The sequence below is a fragment of the Silurus meridionalis genome, chromosome 4 (genome assembly GCF_014805685.1).
Source record: "Silurus meridionalis isolate SWU-2019-XX chromosome 4, ASM1480568v1, whole genome shotgun sequence".
NCBI lineage: Eukaryota > Metazoa > Chordata > Actinopteri > Siluriformes > Siluridae > Silurus > Silurus meridionalis.
The window spans coordinates 11,824,173-11,840,672 of NC_060887.1; the positions used below are offsets into that span (position 1 = coordinate 11,824,173).

Sequence of the window (16,500 nt, forward strand, 5' to 3'; positions counted from 1 at the left end):
CATCCAACATATCGCACATTGCACTCTGCTGCCTGTGCCTGTTGCCAATTTTGTCGTATCGCTCTCAGCATTGTAAGATCAAAAAATATAAAAAAGTCAAACCATTGTAACTCGGGGACCATCTGTTTTCATATATTTATAGAACATACCTACTGCTCAATAATAATTATGAGTGCACACAGCAAAAAAGACTTGCTTTTAAATACGTAATCTTTGTTTCTGTATTTTCCACTAAATTTTCTCCCTAAATGAATCTTGACCAATTCACATCCAGCCCTCTCTAAGCTAAGTAGCGTTTGCTAAGTAGCATTTGCAATCTCCCTCTGAGACGTGTAAAGCCAGAGAACTGCATACACTCAACCCCCGATATTTCGCGGTTCGTAAAATTTGTGGGTTCTCATTAGGAACTTAACAGCAAATTGTGGATTATCTTAAAATTCATGGGAATCCGCAGCAGGATTGAATGTTCAAGAACGTTAGGAATAACATTTGAAACTTGTATGTGGTCAAATACTGTACACTATTACATTTATAAAGTGACATAATGTCTAGATGAATTCACTAAGGTACCATAGGGCTGCGGGGGTGCGGAGGAAAGTGCAGTCAACCCTCTTCTGCATGCATGAGCTAACAAATGCCCATGACTTCTAATACTAACGCATTTCTGATGCGCCACCACATTGGACTACACTAGCTTGTCCCCCTACTAGTTTATTATCCTGTTTGGTGTGTCTGTTAGAGCAGGGAACTCACCAAACCTTGCCAGATTCTTGTCTTCCAAAAGATACTCATGTTAAATATCCTAATATGTACTGTATAATTACCACCGTGCTATTGAATTTCCGAATCCGAAGACTAACTGTTGATTAATTGTCTGAAAAAGCATCTCTGACAATATTTCTGACTGCAAGGTAAATCACAGGTTCATTGTAATGTGTTTCGATGTGTATGGCAGACGACCCATGTGCTTCATTTGCTATGTATTAGCTTTGACTTGTGCACATATCTGCATATTATTCTTTCAAGCTTTTCTATATGCTGTTAAACTGGATCAGCTACATATTATGTGAACCCTGTTTATTGTTCCACTTTCTATACATAATCACACAAGCATAAAACCATATTATGTAAAATATTTTTGGTATGTACATAGATTCCTGTGATATGTGAACCTTTTGTAGATAAGTGTGCCGTGTATGTCAACTGTTTTGACTACAGGACAGGTCGGATTGCTTCAAGCAAGCCCAGGTAAATGCAATAGCGCAGGTCACAGTTAAATCAAAAGTAAAAGCTTTGCACAAGAAGTAAGAAAGAAGATTTGTTCTGAGCGACATCGCACCACGTTCAAAATGGCTTCAGAGCTGTCTTGGCAGATCAAGTGTTCGATGTGTTTGAATGATTTCACCGATCCAGTGACGCTGTCCTGCGAGCATTCCTTCTGTCGACTATGCATCACCGGCCACATGCAAGGCAACATGGGCCAGAACCCCTGCCCTGAGTGTCGCAGGCCTTACACTGAGAAAGACCTGCAATCCAGCCGACTTCTGAGAAACATGACTGGTGCTGTGAGACAGCATCTTACAAAGCAACAAGCCCAGATGGATACTTCTCCCACACAGGCACCGCAAGCCCTGGCTGACATGCTGATGTGTACCGATCATGAAGAGAAGCTCAAGCTCTTTTGCGAAACAGACCAAAAACTTCTGTGTGTAGTGTGTCGCGATGGAGAAAAGCACAAAGGCCACCAGTTCAAACCTGTGAAGGAGGCTGCTCAAATAATCAAGGTATATAAATATGTACAGTATATAGGTATCTATATATTTAAATCCACAAGGCTTTTAAAGTGTTTCTCAAAAACCTTGTGATATTATCTTTGCTCTTTCTCAGGCCTGTTTGTCCACTTGTATGTCTTTGTAGAGCAATGACATTAAATATTAAAAACTCTCATTCGAAGCAATATTTGGTGTGACTACCCAATTCTTATACTTGAACACTTTGTACAATTGCACAAATTCAGGGTTTTTTGTAGAAATCAAGTTTTGGATTATTCAATTATACCAAGCTAATGATGATCAATTTCATGTGTAGTCATTAACTGAAAAAGAAACAGCTTTGTAGGAGGCTAAAAGCTGGGTGAGGACCAGCCAAACTCTGCTACTAAGGTGAGGTTCTGAAAGACTCATATCACAGGTCATATATCATGGCAATACTGAGCACAGCAACAAGACACAAGTTATTTATACTGCATCAGCCAGGAGTCTCCCAGACAAAGGTTTAAAAGCAGACAGAGATTTCAGAATGTGCTGTTCAAATTGTTTTGAGGAAGCACAAAGAAACAGGAAATGTTGAGGAATGAAGATGCAGTGGTCAGCCAAGGAAACTTGTAGCAGATTAAAGACACATCATGTTTACATACCTTTCACATCAGCAGATGTCCAGCAGTGCCATCAGAAAGAACTGGCGGAAACCTATGTTACCCAGATACACCCACTTACAGTCTGCACATTCTTCATGAGCTAGTTAGCTGGAATGGATTTACATTAATCTTAAGGAGTTCCCAGAGTGTTGAGTGTTGAGATATATATTGAGAGATATATGTATTTATAAATAGTTGATATATATATATATATATATATATATATATATATATATATATATATATATATATATATATATATATATAATTCTATTTTAATTTATTAAATTTCATCTATATACTACATTTTCAATTTTGCATTTATTTTTTGTAAATGTATATTTGAGTACCATGAAGGTACCATGTCTCATCAGAACTTTAACACTTGTTTGGTTGTATAGGGGACACTAAAGGGTGTTATGTGCTTCCTCATCAAAGAGAATGAACAGCTGAATGGTTTGGCCCAAAAACAGGCAATTGAAGTAACTATGACCCAGGTAATTACATTACAACACAACATTTAAACACAATCAATTCTCAATTCTTCTAAATGTCCCTATATATAAATATAATGCTATAATGTGTAGGTCTCTAAAACATTTTGTTCCTAAAACATGCATGTGTCTTGCATTAGTATCTACTAATACACATTTTGTAGTGTTACAAATTGAAAGTGAAATGGACTTATTATACCATGGTCAGTCTGAATACTCGATTCTGATTGGCTAGAAGTTGTGTGTGTGTTTAAATTGGTAAACACACAGATAGTTCTGGTCAGTTCTGAATTGTTATTCTATTACCATTCTAAAGGTAACCATAACCATAGTAGTATACAGTTTACATATTACAGCTCACAGTTCCATATTAGCTATTGTAAACATTTGTTTATGGCTAATCCGTCCAATGGAAAGTGCAGCATCACCAGCGGGGTGATGTCACGACCAGGAAGCTATAAAAGCACATGCAGTGAAGCTATGTGTGTTTGTTTGAATGGTAAGTGGTAAATGTCCCAAAAAAATGCCCCCAAAAAAGCGCAGCTGTCTCCTGCCCGGATTGTGTGCATTCTTACGGCCATCAGGAAGGTCAGAGAAGGACAGTAACTCACTGTCAAGCAGTTCCAGAGACTGCTGGGGTTAATGGCAGCAGCGTCCAATGTGGTTCCACTTTGCCTCCTGCACATGAGACTCCTTCAGTGGTGGCTCAGGCCCGGAGGTTTCTCTCGGAAGGGCAATCCGCTCCGTACTATAAAGGTCACGAAGAAAACCCTACATACTTTAGATGTTTGGAGTAAGACCCCGGGTTCCTGTCTCAGGGCCCCGTGTTGGGAGTTCCTGGTCGTCGCAACGACATATGCATCCCTCACGGGTTGGGAAGCGGTCATGAACTCCCCCTCCTGCCAAAGGTCTTTAGGAAGGACCCTATCTGCTTGGCACATCAACTGCCTAGAGATACTGGCCATGCTTCTAGCTCTGGTTCTTCTCTAGTTCTCCCTTACACCTCTAGGGATGGATGCAATGGCACAAATGTATGCTATTCCCCCTGTATCGCTGATTCTGGGAGTTCTGGAGAGAGATCACCCGGGATGTAATTCGTCTCCTCCTGGTGGCCCCACGGTGGCAGGGCAGACCATGATTCAGGGACCTGGTAGTCCTCCTCAAACACCCTCCACAGAAGATTCCTCTCAGGAGGGATCGTCTTTCTCAGGCAGGGATCACAATAGTTCACACCCACCCAGAGCTTTGGATACTGTGGCTGTGGACCCTGAGGGGGCGCAGCTCAGATGTTCCGGTCTCTCCACCATTCTGGTCTGTCCACCATTCCGGTCTCTTCACCATTCTCCAATCCAGAGCTCCCTCCACAAGAAGGTCGTATGCCGCTAGATGGTGCCTGTTCAGTGTATAGTGCGACTAGCACCAATTGGATCCAGTTAACTGCCTGGTTGGTTCAATGCTAAAATTCCTTCAAGAACAGTTCACCAAAGGGTTGGCTGCTTCCACCCTTAAAGTATACACGTCCGCTCTTTTCGCATATCATGCTCCCCTGGTGGGGCAAACACTGGGTAGAGATCCGCTGGTGGCATGTTTTCTTAACGGCACCCCTCTAGTGTGACCTAGAGTGCCTGTGTGGGACTTCGCCATTGTGTTGGAGGTTCTATCTGAGCCCCCTTTTAAGCCATAGGCCGAGGCATTCTAGAGGTTCCTCACAGTCAAGACTGTGTTCCTTTTGGCTATTTCCCCTCTTAAGAGAGTCTGGGATCTTCAGGCCCTCTCTGTGGCTCCATCGTTTCTGGAGTTCACTGGCATGACCAGTGCCTTTCGGTACCCTAGAACAGGGTACGTTTCAAAGGTGCCCTTAGTCGTCCCATGACCTGTTATGCTCCAGGCATTCTTTCCTCCTCCTTTTTATGCCCCAGGCCAGGAAAAGCTAAACCAGCTGTCTCCGGTGCAAGCACTTGACATACAGTGGTGTGAAAAAGTGTCCTAAGAGTCCTGATTTCTTATTTTTTTGCATGTTTGTCACACTTTAATGTTTCAGATTACCAAACTAATTTAAATATTAGTAAAATATAACGCAAATAAACACAACATGCAGTTTTTAAATGAAGGTTTTTACTATTGAGGGAAAACAAAATCCAAAACTACATGGCCCTGTGTGAAAAAGTGTTTGCCCCTTTGTTAAAACTGTGGTTTATCACACCTGAGTTCAATTTCTCTAGCCACACCAAGGCCTGATTACTGCCACACCTGTTCACAATCAAGACCTCTCTTAAATAGGACCTGCCTGATAGTGAAGTAGACCAAAAGATCCTCAAAAGCTAGACATCATGCTGAGATCCAAAGAAATTAAGAAACAAATGAGAAGGAAAGTAATTGAGATCTATCAGTCTGAAAAAGTTTATAAAGCCATTTCGGGCAAAAACATTTAACAGTGGAGAACCCAGAGTGTGGCAGCCTCTAAGGCTTGGTCCTTTCCGTCCATGAAATCTGCAACGCTGTGGGCTTGTCTACCCCGCTGACCTTTGTCAGGTTTTATTACCTTGACCTCAGTGCTACTCCTGGCCCCTCTGTCCTTTGACCTAGCTGTGCTCTTACACACTAGACAGAGACTGGTCAGTCTGGTGGTATTGGACTCTCGTTCCCAAAGCGTTGATGCAGCTCGAGTTCCTGAAAGGGAACGTCTCCAGGTTACATATGTAACCATGGTTCCCTGAGGGAATTAGATGCTTCTTCTCCAGGCCACACTGCCGGCATCCCTGCAGCGCTTCCTTCTTCTTTCAGAAGCTAGTGCTGGCTTCACCTCATGTGCTTTTATAGCTTCCTGGTCATGACATCAAAACGCCGGTGACGCTGTGCTTTCCATTAGACGGATTACACGCGCGATTCAAAGCGTGGACAACGGGGAAGCGTTCCCAAAGCAATGTTGATGCAGCGTCCCGTTCCCTCAGGGAACCAACTACATACATAACCTGGAGACGTTCTGTTGTAACCAGTGTGCAGTGTAATTCAATGCACACACGCACACCATGTTAATTCAAACAGCTCCTGTTTTTCTTTAAACTGTTCAGTCTGCAAAATACAGAACCAAAATGACATGTTACCAGGGATAACATGTCCCTGTAACAGTACCTGTGTGCAAGTGAAAAGACACTAGATCTCAATTTAAATACACCTGCATCTAAAATGCCCCAGATTTCATTAGAGAACATACAGCCTCGTAAATCAAAACAGCCAACAGATCCATAATTAACTATTTTCCACATTATATAAATATATTGCACATTTAATATCAGTTATAGTGTGTAAACTAAATCGTGAAATCCCTTTCAGTCCATTTCAATTCAATGTTGTATGTGGAAAAGGTCAAGTGGTGTGAACACTTACACAAGGCACTCTAGTGTTATACTGTTTCACAAAATAAATATTAGACTCAGGATTACACTTTTAAACATTACAGACAAAGGGAAAAAATCTATCAGCCCAAATATCTGCTCAGTTTGAGGAGATGCACTGCTTCCTAAAGAAGAAAGAGGCGGAAATAAAAAAGCAGCTGGAGGCTCAAGAGCAGACTGTTGTCACAGCTATGTGCAAAAACTCCTCCATGATCAGTGAAAGAATGATGAATGGGAAAGAGTTAGAGTGCATTTTCCAGTCTGCATTGGATATTAATCAACCTGACCTCTTTTTACAGGTAACTTCATGCACATTATGTTCACAATGTGGCATTAAACAATGTTCCATGCTTATACTGTAATCTAGTTTAATAATCATATCTTATATTATTGTCAGAAAATTGTTACTTTATTGTGTTTTTCTCCCTTTGCAGTGGTGGAATGAGAATGGATTTCGTCGTATAGAAGCAATGAAAATAAAAAACAACGAAAATTCACATATCAAGTACTTTAACTGATTTTTTTTGTACCTTTTGAGAATGCATCTGTAGCATATTTCCATCTTATTTCATTTTCTTTTTGTTGTTCCTGATTTAAAGGTACGAGACACGACTAGAAGGTCTTAATGTGATTTCAAACTCCTTCTTCTTTGGCCCTTATGAGACTCACCTCCCGTTCTTTGTATGCAAAGCCATGCTAAGAGCTGTCAAGCCAGGTACAATATTTACATTTGTGTAGATAAGACATTGTAGATGACTTAAATCAGTGTACTGTGGCAAAACTGATTTTTTGCTGAATGCAGTCCAGCAAGCTGCTAATGTTTCAAACCAAGTAATGTAATTGGTAGCTGCAAGCTTTCATTCGCTTTGCTTTACTTTTAGCCAGTTCTCTTTCAAACATTCGCTCGGTATCTCACTATGGGAATCGCCTCGGGCGTGACCAATCCTGGAAGCATCAATCACACCACGTCTGTCGGCTGACAGACCAATCACAACAGTGATGCGGGAGTCCCGCCTCCCTATATACACCGCTGCTGGCGGTCCCTGCCTCTTTCTCGTTCTCTTCCCCGTGAAGATCCTTTAGGAAGCTATCCTCAGCAGATCCTCTGGGGGCGGTCGTTTAACTGTTCACAGACAGGCCGTTGAGGTATGTCTCCAGCGGCTGCTTCTTGGGGAGAATATCCACTGTCAAAGCGGACATTCCCTTCTGCTATTTTTTCTTTTCACATCGCGTCAAGCGAGTATTACGTCATTGTTCGAGACCCGTTTCTCGAGAAGCACGCCGTGGTGATCTCGTGGTTTTCCTTTTTTCCGGTGATTGCACCTCCGTTATGGCGGCTGCGAGTTCATCCGGTGCGCGCGGGAAAGTCCAATCCCGACCGTGTGCATGCGGGTCTGATCTCGGCAAAGACTCTCATCCCTGTGCATCGTGTGCTTAGGAGTTCGGCACGCTCAGACCGTGCTCGCTAACCCGAGTGCTGCCCGCACCGCGCTCTTTTCCGTCAAGGGTTCGAGAGCGCCGTCTGCGAGTCGCGGCCGCGAACAAGGGAGACCCGTGTCTCTCTCCGCTGCCCGCGGAGAGGGACGAGGCTGCCATAAGCACAGTGCAGCTGGGGAGAGTTTATGGACGAGGTTTCTCCTGTCCTTCCTTCACTCTTCGAATCACACTCTCTGCTGGATAACAAGGGTGTGGAAGAGGAAGATGATGAGGTCGCTCATTTTTTGGAGGAGGATTTGGACGACGATGAGGAGGATGCTATCCTCCCTCCTGATCTTCTCTCCAGGCCTGGAAGTGCTACGGGCCCTTCCCCCATGCCAGGTGAGCTGGACCTCGTGGAGGTGTGTAGGAGAGCGGCCAAAAGACTTTCCATCGAATGGCCGTCTCAGCAGGTGCATCCCGATGCTGAGAGGGATTTATATGACGGGAAGAGGCTGCCATCGCGCACTTCCCCAGTTAAGCAGCTGATTCCTGCTGTACCGGCGTGTGTCACAGAAATGCGTCGTTGTTGGGATAAACCTTTCTCACATAGAGTGCCCGTTAAGGGTTTCTCTAGACTGGAGGTGCACGATATGGAGGCTTTGGGGATGTACAACCCCCGTTGAGCTGTCGGTGGCTAGCCACCTCCACCCAAATCGACGAGCTGCTCTATCCTCCTCCTCCCCTTCTCTGCCGGGACGTACAGAGAGGCTGTCCGCCTCCCTCTTTCAGAAGATCTACCGCTCCTCGGCCCTGGCAGTCAGAGCTCTGAATGCCACCTCCATGCTCACGGCTTACCAGGCAGAGCTCATGGAAGAGATGGGGAGGCAGATTGATGCTGGGTCACCAGATTCTACCTTGTGGGAAGAAATCTGCGTCATTGCAGATCTCAACCTCGTTCCTCTAGGGAGCGGTCCAGAGCTGCGGCCGCAGCATGGGCCTCGCTGTGGTAGGCAAAAGGGCCCTGTGGTTGGGTTTGACGGGCTTATCGGAGAGGGAGAAGGTGGAGTTCCTTGATGCCCCAAAAGAGCCAAAAGCCCTTTTCGGGGCTGCGGTGGCGAATATGCGCCAGCAATGCGACCTTCGCAATAAGGATGGTGAAGCGTTTGAGGCATGCCTCCCAAGAAAGCCTCCTGCTCGCCCTCCCCAACCCGCACGTTCATACTTCACCCCTGCATCCAGAGAGAGACAGCCTGGTTTCAGGGCTCCTAGGCAACCCCCACCCCAGCAGTCAATGCGCGGGGAGGCTCGCCAGAAACAGCCCCAGCCCAGAAAAAAGACCTCTTTTGCAGAGGCAGCTGCTAGACATCGCCCAGCGGACCCTCAGGGAGGGAAGAAGAGGCGGGCGACCTAGCCTGTGGTCTGATTTTGGGTCAAAAGAGAGGTGGCAGCACTCTCGGAGTTTCTGTAGCACCCTCGGCTCATATCAGGAGTCTTGTCCTCCCCTCCAGCGAAAAGGCGTTGGGGCGTTTCAAAGACTGTGTTCGACGAACAAAATTTCTCCGGTTGGAGTGTTGGCACCAGTTCCCCAGTGCCCGGAAAGTTACTTCTCCCTCTCCGCCCGGGGTTATGCAAGAGAGAGCAGAATGTTCCATGTTCGTTCAAATTATTAAAGATTTGTTCTGTGCATCCAGGCAGTGGGCCGAGGGCACAGGCGTGTGTGATAAAGAGAAAAGTAAAAAAATCCACACACACAATAAAAACACTCAAACCAGAATTGCAACCCCCGGCTCCGCCGCCAGATGGTGCCACCGCGCCGTCTGTCAGCGAGCCGCAGAGGCCCGCTGCTCGCGCGGACAGTTGGCGCGCATGCGCAGTTCGTCATTGGGTGTATTCCACAATACAGCGGGGAAATCGCCTGCAATTTGCCGTGAGACCACTGCTTTTCAGCGGCGTGATTTGGTCGACAGCAGAGGGCGAATCTGCTCAGGTTTTGGAGGGCGAAATAACCTCCTTACTGAGCAAAGGGGTAATTCGATCGGGCCGCGAGAGGACAGCCAGCTCGGCTTTTACTCCCAGTACTTTGTCGTTCCCAAGAAAGGGGGGGTCTCCGTCCCATTCTGGATTCTGGAACCTCAACAAACACTTCAGAAAGTACAAGTTCAAGATGCTCACTTTGAAAGCTTTGTACAGTGTTATTCGTCCCAGAGACTGGTTTACGTCAGTGGATCTGAAGGACGCGTATTATCACATAAGCATTTATCCGGCACACAGAAAATTCCTACGCTTTGCCTATCAGGGCACAGCCTACGAATATTTGGCGGTTCTGTTCGGGCTAGCTCTAGCTCCGCGGATCTTTACCAAATGTGTCGAAGCTGCACTGTCGCCGCTGAGAGCATCGGGTCTCAGAGTGTCAGCGTATTTGGACGATCTCCTCCTCTGCGCTCCGTCACGGCAGCGAGCGGAGGTGGATACGAGTGTGCTTCTGTCTCACCTGACTGGCTTGGGTTTCAGGATAAACGAGACAAAGAGCTGCTTGGTGCCCACACAGGAAATAATATACCTGGGTCTCAGATTGAACTCAGACCGTTATCAGGCTTTTCTATCGGAAGAGCGCATCAGGTCGATTCGCAGTTGTCTCTCTCTTTTCCAGAGAGGAAGGAAAGTCCCATTCAGACTCTGTTTACGCCTGCTGGGGCTGATGGCTTCGGCAGTGTCTGTCATACCGTTGGGACTGTTGCGAATGAGAGAGTTTTAATGCTGGGTTACGCACAGCGCTTATGTCCGGCGCCACCTCAATCGCAAAGTGATGGTGACGTCACTGTGCTTACGCGCTCTCCATCACTGGAAAAATCGCGTTTTTCTCGAGTCGGGAACCCCGCTGGGGGCTGTTTCCCTGAGGAAAGTAGTGACGACAGATGCGTCACTCGCAGGTTGGGGTGCGGTGTGCGAAGGCAGGATAGCGAAAGGGAAATGGCCCGTTTCGCTTCGGTGCGCGCACATAAACTTTCTGGAGCTGTTAACGGTGTTTCTAGCTTTGAAACATTTCGTGCAGTTTCTTCGGAGTCACCACGTATTGGTCAGATCAGACAACACGACGGCGGTGGCGCATATAAATCGCCAGGCGGAACGCGCTCTCCTCGACTTCACCGTCTAGCGCGAGATCTCGTGGTGTGGGGCATGGAGCATTTCCTGTCGCTGCGAGCGACTCATGTGCCGGGAATGTTGAATGCGGGGGCGGATCTCTTGTCCAGGGGAAATCCCCTGTACGGAGAGTGGTCTCTCCATCCTCAGGTGGTAAACCTGTTATGGGAGAGATTCGGCCGGGCCGCCGTAGATCTCTTCGCCTCGCACGAAAACACTCATTGCCCTCTGTTCTTTTCTCTGGCGGCGGTGCACCTATGGGTGTGGATGCGTTAGCCCACCCGTGGCCAAACGTTCTGCTTTACGCATTTCCTCCTCTAAGTTTGATCGTGCCGACTCTACAAAGAGTAAGAGAAGGCGGTCACTCTGTCATACTAATCGCTCCCAACTGGCCAGGGAAAGTGTGGCTGACGGAGATTTTCCAACTCCTGCACGATCGACCCTGGCCTCTCCCGTTGCGCAGGGATCTTCTCTCGCAAGCGCGCGGAGAGATTTTTCACCCGGCACCGGACAGAGTAGCTCTCTGGGCCTGGCTCGTGAGAGGATGAATCTCAGTGTCGCTGGTTTGCCTCCGAGGGTGATTGAGACGATTCAGAATGCGAGAGCAGCTTCGACGCGCTCTGCATATGATAGGAAGTGGAGTGTGTTTGAACTATGGTGTGCTCAGAGACATATCATCCCTTTTCACTGTTCTGTGGCAGATGTGTTGTGCTTTTTGCAAGAACTTTTGGATAAGGGCAGGGCGTTCTCAACCGTTAAGGTTTATCTCGCCGCTGTTTCTGCTTGCCACGTAGGGATTGACGGTAATACTATCGGTCATCACCCGCTCGTGTGCAGGTTTATGAAGGGAGCGTGGCGTCTGAGCACGTTCTCAAAGCCGCTGGTTCCGCCATGGGATCTGTCAGTGGTCCTGAGCGCGCTCTCTCAGTCTCCTTTGAGCCGATAGAGTATTGATTTAAAGCTCCTGTCGCTGAAGGTCGCTTTGTTATTGGCTCTTTCTACATGAAGCGGGTTAGTGAACTTCATGCTTTGTCAGTTCATAACTCCTGTATGCGGTTTGCTTCGGATTTCTCGCGAGTGGCTCTCAAGACTAATCCGGCTTTTATCCCGAAGGTGTGCGAGTCAGCTTTCGCCTGCAGGCAGGTGGATTTGGTGGCTTTTCATCCGCCTCCTTTTTCCTCAGTGGAGGAGGAGCGGCTTCAATGTCTGTGTCCTGTCCGTGCGTTACGTCACTATGTTGACAGGACGGAAGGTTTGAGACGGAGTAATCAGCTGTTTGTTTCATGGGTCGATTCCCGTAAAGGTAGTCCCGTTTCCCGACAGCGCCTGTCCCATTGGCTCGTGGAGGCTATTATAATGTGTTATAATAGCGTGGGTCTCAACCTCCGGAAGGACTGAGGGCTCATAGTACCCGAGGCTTGGCCGCCGTGGGCGCTTTTAAGGGTGTTTCTATTCAGGACATCTGTGCGGCAGCATGCTGGGCTTCGCCGCACACTTTTGTCCGTTTTTATAGGCTGGATGTCACGGAGCCTTCGCTGGCTCATTCAGTCCTGAGTGTGTAATATATATTGTGTATATATTGTAGGTATGATTAAATATATATGTATTTGTCCATATTTATGTGTTTGGTCATGTATACGTGTATACGTTAGGGAATGACAACGGGTGATGGAAACATTGTGGTTCGGATGTTTGTCATTTCTCTCACTTTTCCACTCTCTTCAGTGAGAGGGATTGTCTCTTTTTATCACATCACTGAGTTGGTTGACACCTGCTTCGGACAGCATATCTGCAATACGGGAGTTGTCTATATCCCATAGTGAGATACCGAGCGAATGTTTGAAAAAGAACTTTAGGTTACTTACGTAACCCCGGTTCTCTGATAACATGAGTGAGGTATCTCACCACACTTCCCTCCTTGCAGTGCACGGAGAAGAGATATGTGAGAATGAGGCAGGGACCGCCAGCAGCGGTGTATATAGGGAGGCGGGACTCCCGCATCACTGTTGTGATTGGTCTGTCAGCCGACAGACGTGGTGTGATTGATGCTTCCAGGATTGGTCACGCCCGAGGCGATTCCCATAGTGAGATACCTCACTCATGTTATCAGAGAACCGGGGTTACGTAAGTAACCTAAAGTTATTTATTTCCATTAGCGATTCTCCTGTTTTGTTTCCCAGTTCCAGAGCTTTTAAGCATAAAGGATCCTGGAGACTCTTACTTGAAGGTATCACCAGGAGGATCAAGTGTCCGACAGGCAGACAGACAGTCCAATTATTACAAGGACTACAATCCAGGTGTGGTCTCTGAACAGACCTTCCAGTCTGGCCAGCACTACTGGGAGATAGAAGTTGGGAACAAGTTAGACTGGAGCATAGGCATAAAGACAGATGTGAAAATAAGCTCGAAAAAAAAATGGAAAAAATCTGATTCAAAAGATGTATATCTCAACCTTATTGATGGTCAAGGATATACACTAAGCTCGAATGGCAAAGAGGTTTCCGTCGAGGTCAAGAGAAAGCCAAGTAAAATAGGGCTCTATCTGGACTGTGACAGAAAACAGGTCTCCTTCTACGATGCAGATATCATGACTCTGATTGTCGTGACCCAATACAAGTCTACCCTGCCCTGCTCTGTTGCTCTTTTCCCAGGAATTTACCTGAGTGGAAAGAACATTGACCCAGTTACAATATGTTCATATGGGTCGGATTCTGCATGCAGTCCATGATACCAAAAAATAATTCTCACCGATCTAAAACGTCCCAGATCTTTTAGATGTCTTGCCTAATGAGGATAATAATTTGGGGTTTTAGACAAGGCTGTAACAAGTATCCATGCAACCATTAAAAAAAATATCCATCATATTTCTGCTTAGGTTTGAACAGACAAAGGGGGAAACACAAAAATCTGATTACAAAGCAGACACCTGCTTGTATTGAAATGCAAAATTATTCTCCTTTCCTTGAGGAGGTTATTAGAAAGATAATGAATATTAATGAGCAATGGGGGTCTGCCTCATGGATATTAATGACTATCCATGAGAGAAAACCTAAAAGATATATACATATAGATATAGATATTGTTATAGACTTTAATGGATATGAATATTTTGTGGACACCTGACAATAAAATTCATATGTGATTTTAGACATTCCACATTGAGTCCGCATTTGCTGTTATCATAACCTCCACTCTTCTGGGAAGTTACACTATATTTTGGAGTGTGCTTGTAAAGATTTGTGCTTATTCAGACATTTATTGAGTGTTAGTAAAGTCAGTTGTTGTACTGATGTAGATTCGGTGATGGAGGCCTGGGGTGAAGTCAGTGTTCCAATTCAACCCAAAGGTTTTCAATAGCATTAAGCTCAGTGTTCTATAGCAGGCCTCTCAAGATTTTCCACTCCAACCCATGTAAAGCATATGTTCATGGATTTGGCTTTGTGCACAGGTGCATTGCCATGCTGGAACAGGTTTGGGTTTCCTAGTTCAAGTGACGGAAAAAATGTTATGCTTTACATTAATGCTTGTAAAAACACAAATATAGCTGGGAAAGTCAGGTGTCCCAAAACTTTTGTCTGTATATGTTTATGTATAGATATTGACATTGAAATGTTTAATTCTAAGATCACTTAAGATGTGTTTCATAGACCACATCTAGAATATACATATAGATAGAACACAAAAACATAGAACACAAAAATGATACCTCAAAATAATAAGATATACAACCTTGTTTTTATGATTTCATTATGCTCTTGAAGAAAGAAAAATTGAAATCCCTTAGGAGGGCTTCAGTTGTACCTCTTGGGCAGTTTTAGGAATTATTTTAAATAGTATTTATCAAAGGGATCAAAATGATTCAAGTAGAATTCTTCTTTAACTTTAATATTCAAGTAAAATTTTTTAACTTTAGCATCCTGTAAAGTAAAAAAAACACTTCCTTTTTTTTGTATTTGTCTAACTATCTTGTATGCTAGTTAGGAACATTTCCTAAACAATGTGAAAGAGTGATCATATATATAGTGCATGTTTAACCAGAGGTGGCATAAGTACACACATCATTCACTCAAGTAGAAGTACAGATACTAATGTTTTAAAATATGTTATTAAAAGTTGAAGTACTGACTACACTTTTCACTCAAGTTAAAGTAAAGAAGTTTGGGTTCTGACATGTTTTAGTGTTACGATGGTAACTAAACCTTACATTCATATTAATATATTAATACAAAAGAATTTCAAATGTTGTTACCTAATGAATGTATTCAGGCTGAACATCCACATATAGAACACAAGCAGAGAAAAGATGATGATGATCAGGTGATCAGGAATGTCTCTGTTTTTTAGTCATGTTTTAATCGCTGACTCCCTCTGTCTCATCCACGTTAGCTGCATACTCCTTGTTGCCTTCCGCCCTGCTTGTTGTTAACTTTGTAAACTAGTCTACGTCTGTGGTGTGTAACAGCCAGGAAATGATACACCAGTGGTGGATTAAAAAAAGACAAGAAATAGATTGATTGCTTAAAAATGGCACGCAATGAGAAGAAGAAATATATATCATGTCAACAAATAGATTAAAACTAAAGTAACGAGTCTGGTTTGAAAATTTAAAAAAGTAGAAAGTACAGATGTTTCTGTAAAAGTTGTAATGAGTAAATGTAAAAAAAAGGTCCGAAAAATGTTATGATGAAAATACTGATACTAGAAAAATTAACTTAAGTGCAGTAACAAAGTATTTGTACTTCATTACTTCCCACCTCTGTGTTTAACCTATTGATTGAACTTATATAGGTTATTTTTTAATAAAACTATTGTGTGATATAAGGTTTTTTGTGTATAGACTGCCTTTTTAACATGTTAAACATTATCTGTATTGCCTACTGATAGTGTTTGAAACCTGCTTTATTAACTCCTGATTGGTTTTCATCTGTCACACCAATTTCCTGTTTGTGTTCTTAGTTATTAGTTGAAATGTGTTCTGCATTTTCTTTCATTGAACATATGTTTTGACATGTTTAATTCCAAGAAAGAAGTTTAATAAAGCTTCTCTCCAAATACTCGTCTTATGTGTTTCCTTGATCAGTTAGAATGCCAAAGTCTTTCTCAACTTTTAGCTATTTTGGATATTTTCCAAAACTATTATCAACCACTGGGACATTATGAAGGTCCAAAACATGCATTACATTTGACTATAATCAGCTGTTTCAAGCAAATATTTATTTCCCATTATACAATCTACATGCATGAGGTAATGCTTTATCTGTGTAAACTGTGTTTTTCCCTGTTAAACTCACAGCAGTTATTGTTTTTCTTTTATTCCCAGCTACAGGCTGGACTTTTGTGGTTATAAACACAAGGTTTTCGATTTCCACACACAAGAAGAACAAATCTGGGATCATACTTGAAACTGTATTGTAAAGTGCTTGCTCTAGATTATGAGAGTTCATGTCCCTTCAGATTGTGCTGAATCGGGGTTTAAAATGGACTTACACAATTTTATTTACACAATATTGTGTAAACTTTCCCTGTTCCTCTTTTCCTGACTCAGCAAGGATGATTTTTTTTTTTCATACAACTTTGGGCATCAACTGATGCACTGATTATCAACTTTCCTTTTGTTTTCCTAAAAAAAGCTTTC

General features: G+C 44.1%; 1 protein-coding gene across 1 annotated transcript; it reads left to right on the top strand.

The window, feature by feature from the left end:
- The first annotated feature begins 1,238 nt into the window (after positions 1-1,238).
- Positions 1,239-14,277, top strand: trim108 (tripartite motif containing 108). The gene is made up of 6 exons (XM_046846284.1): positions 1,239-1,784; positions 2,818-2,913; positions 6,371-6,604; positions 6,740-6,810; positions 6,905-7,020; positions 13,046-14,277. The coding sequence occupies exons 1-6, from the start codon at positions 1,350-1,352 to the stop codon at positions 13,591-13,593; spliced, it is 1,500 nt and encodes a 499-aa protein (XP_046702240.1). The 5' UTR covers positions 1,239-1,349; the 3' UTR covers positions 13,594-14,277.
- Positions 14,278-16,500: the final 2,223 nt, after the last annotated feature.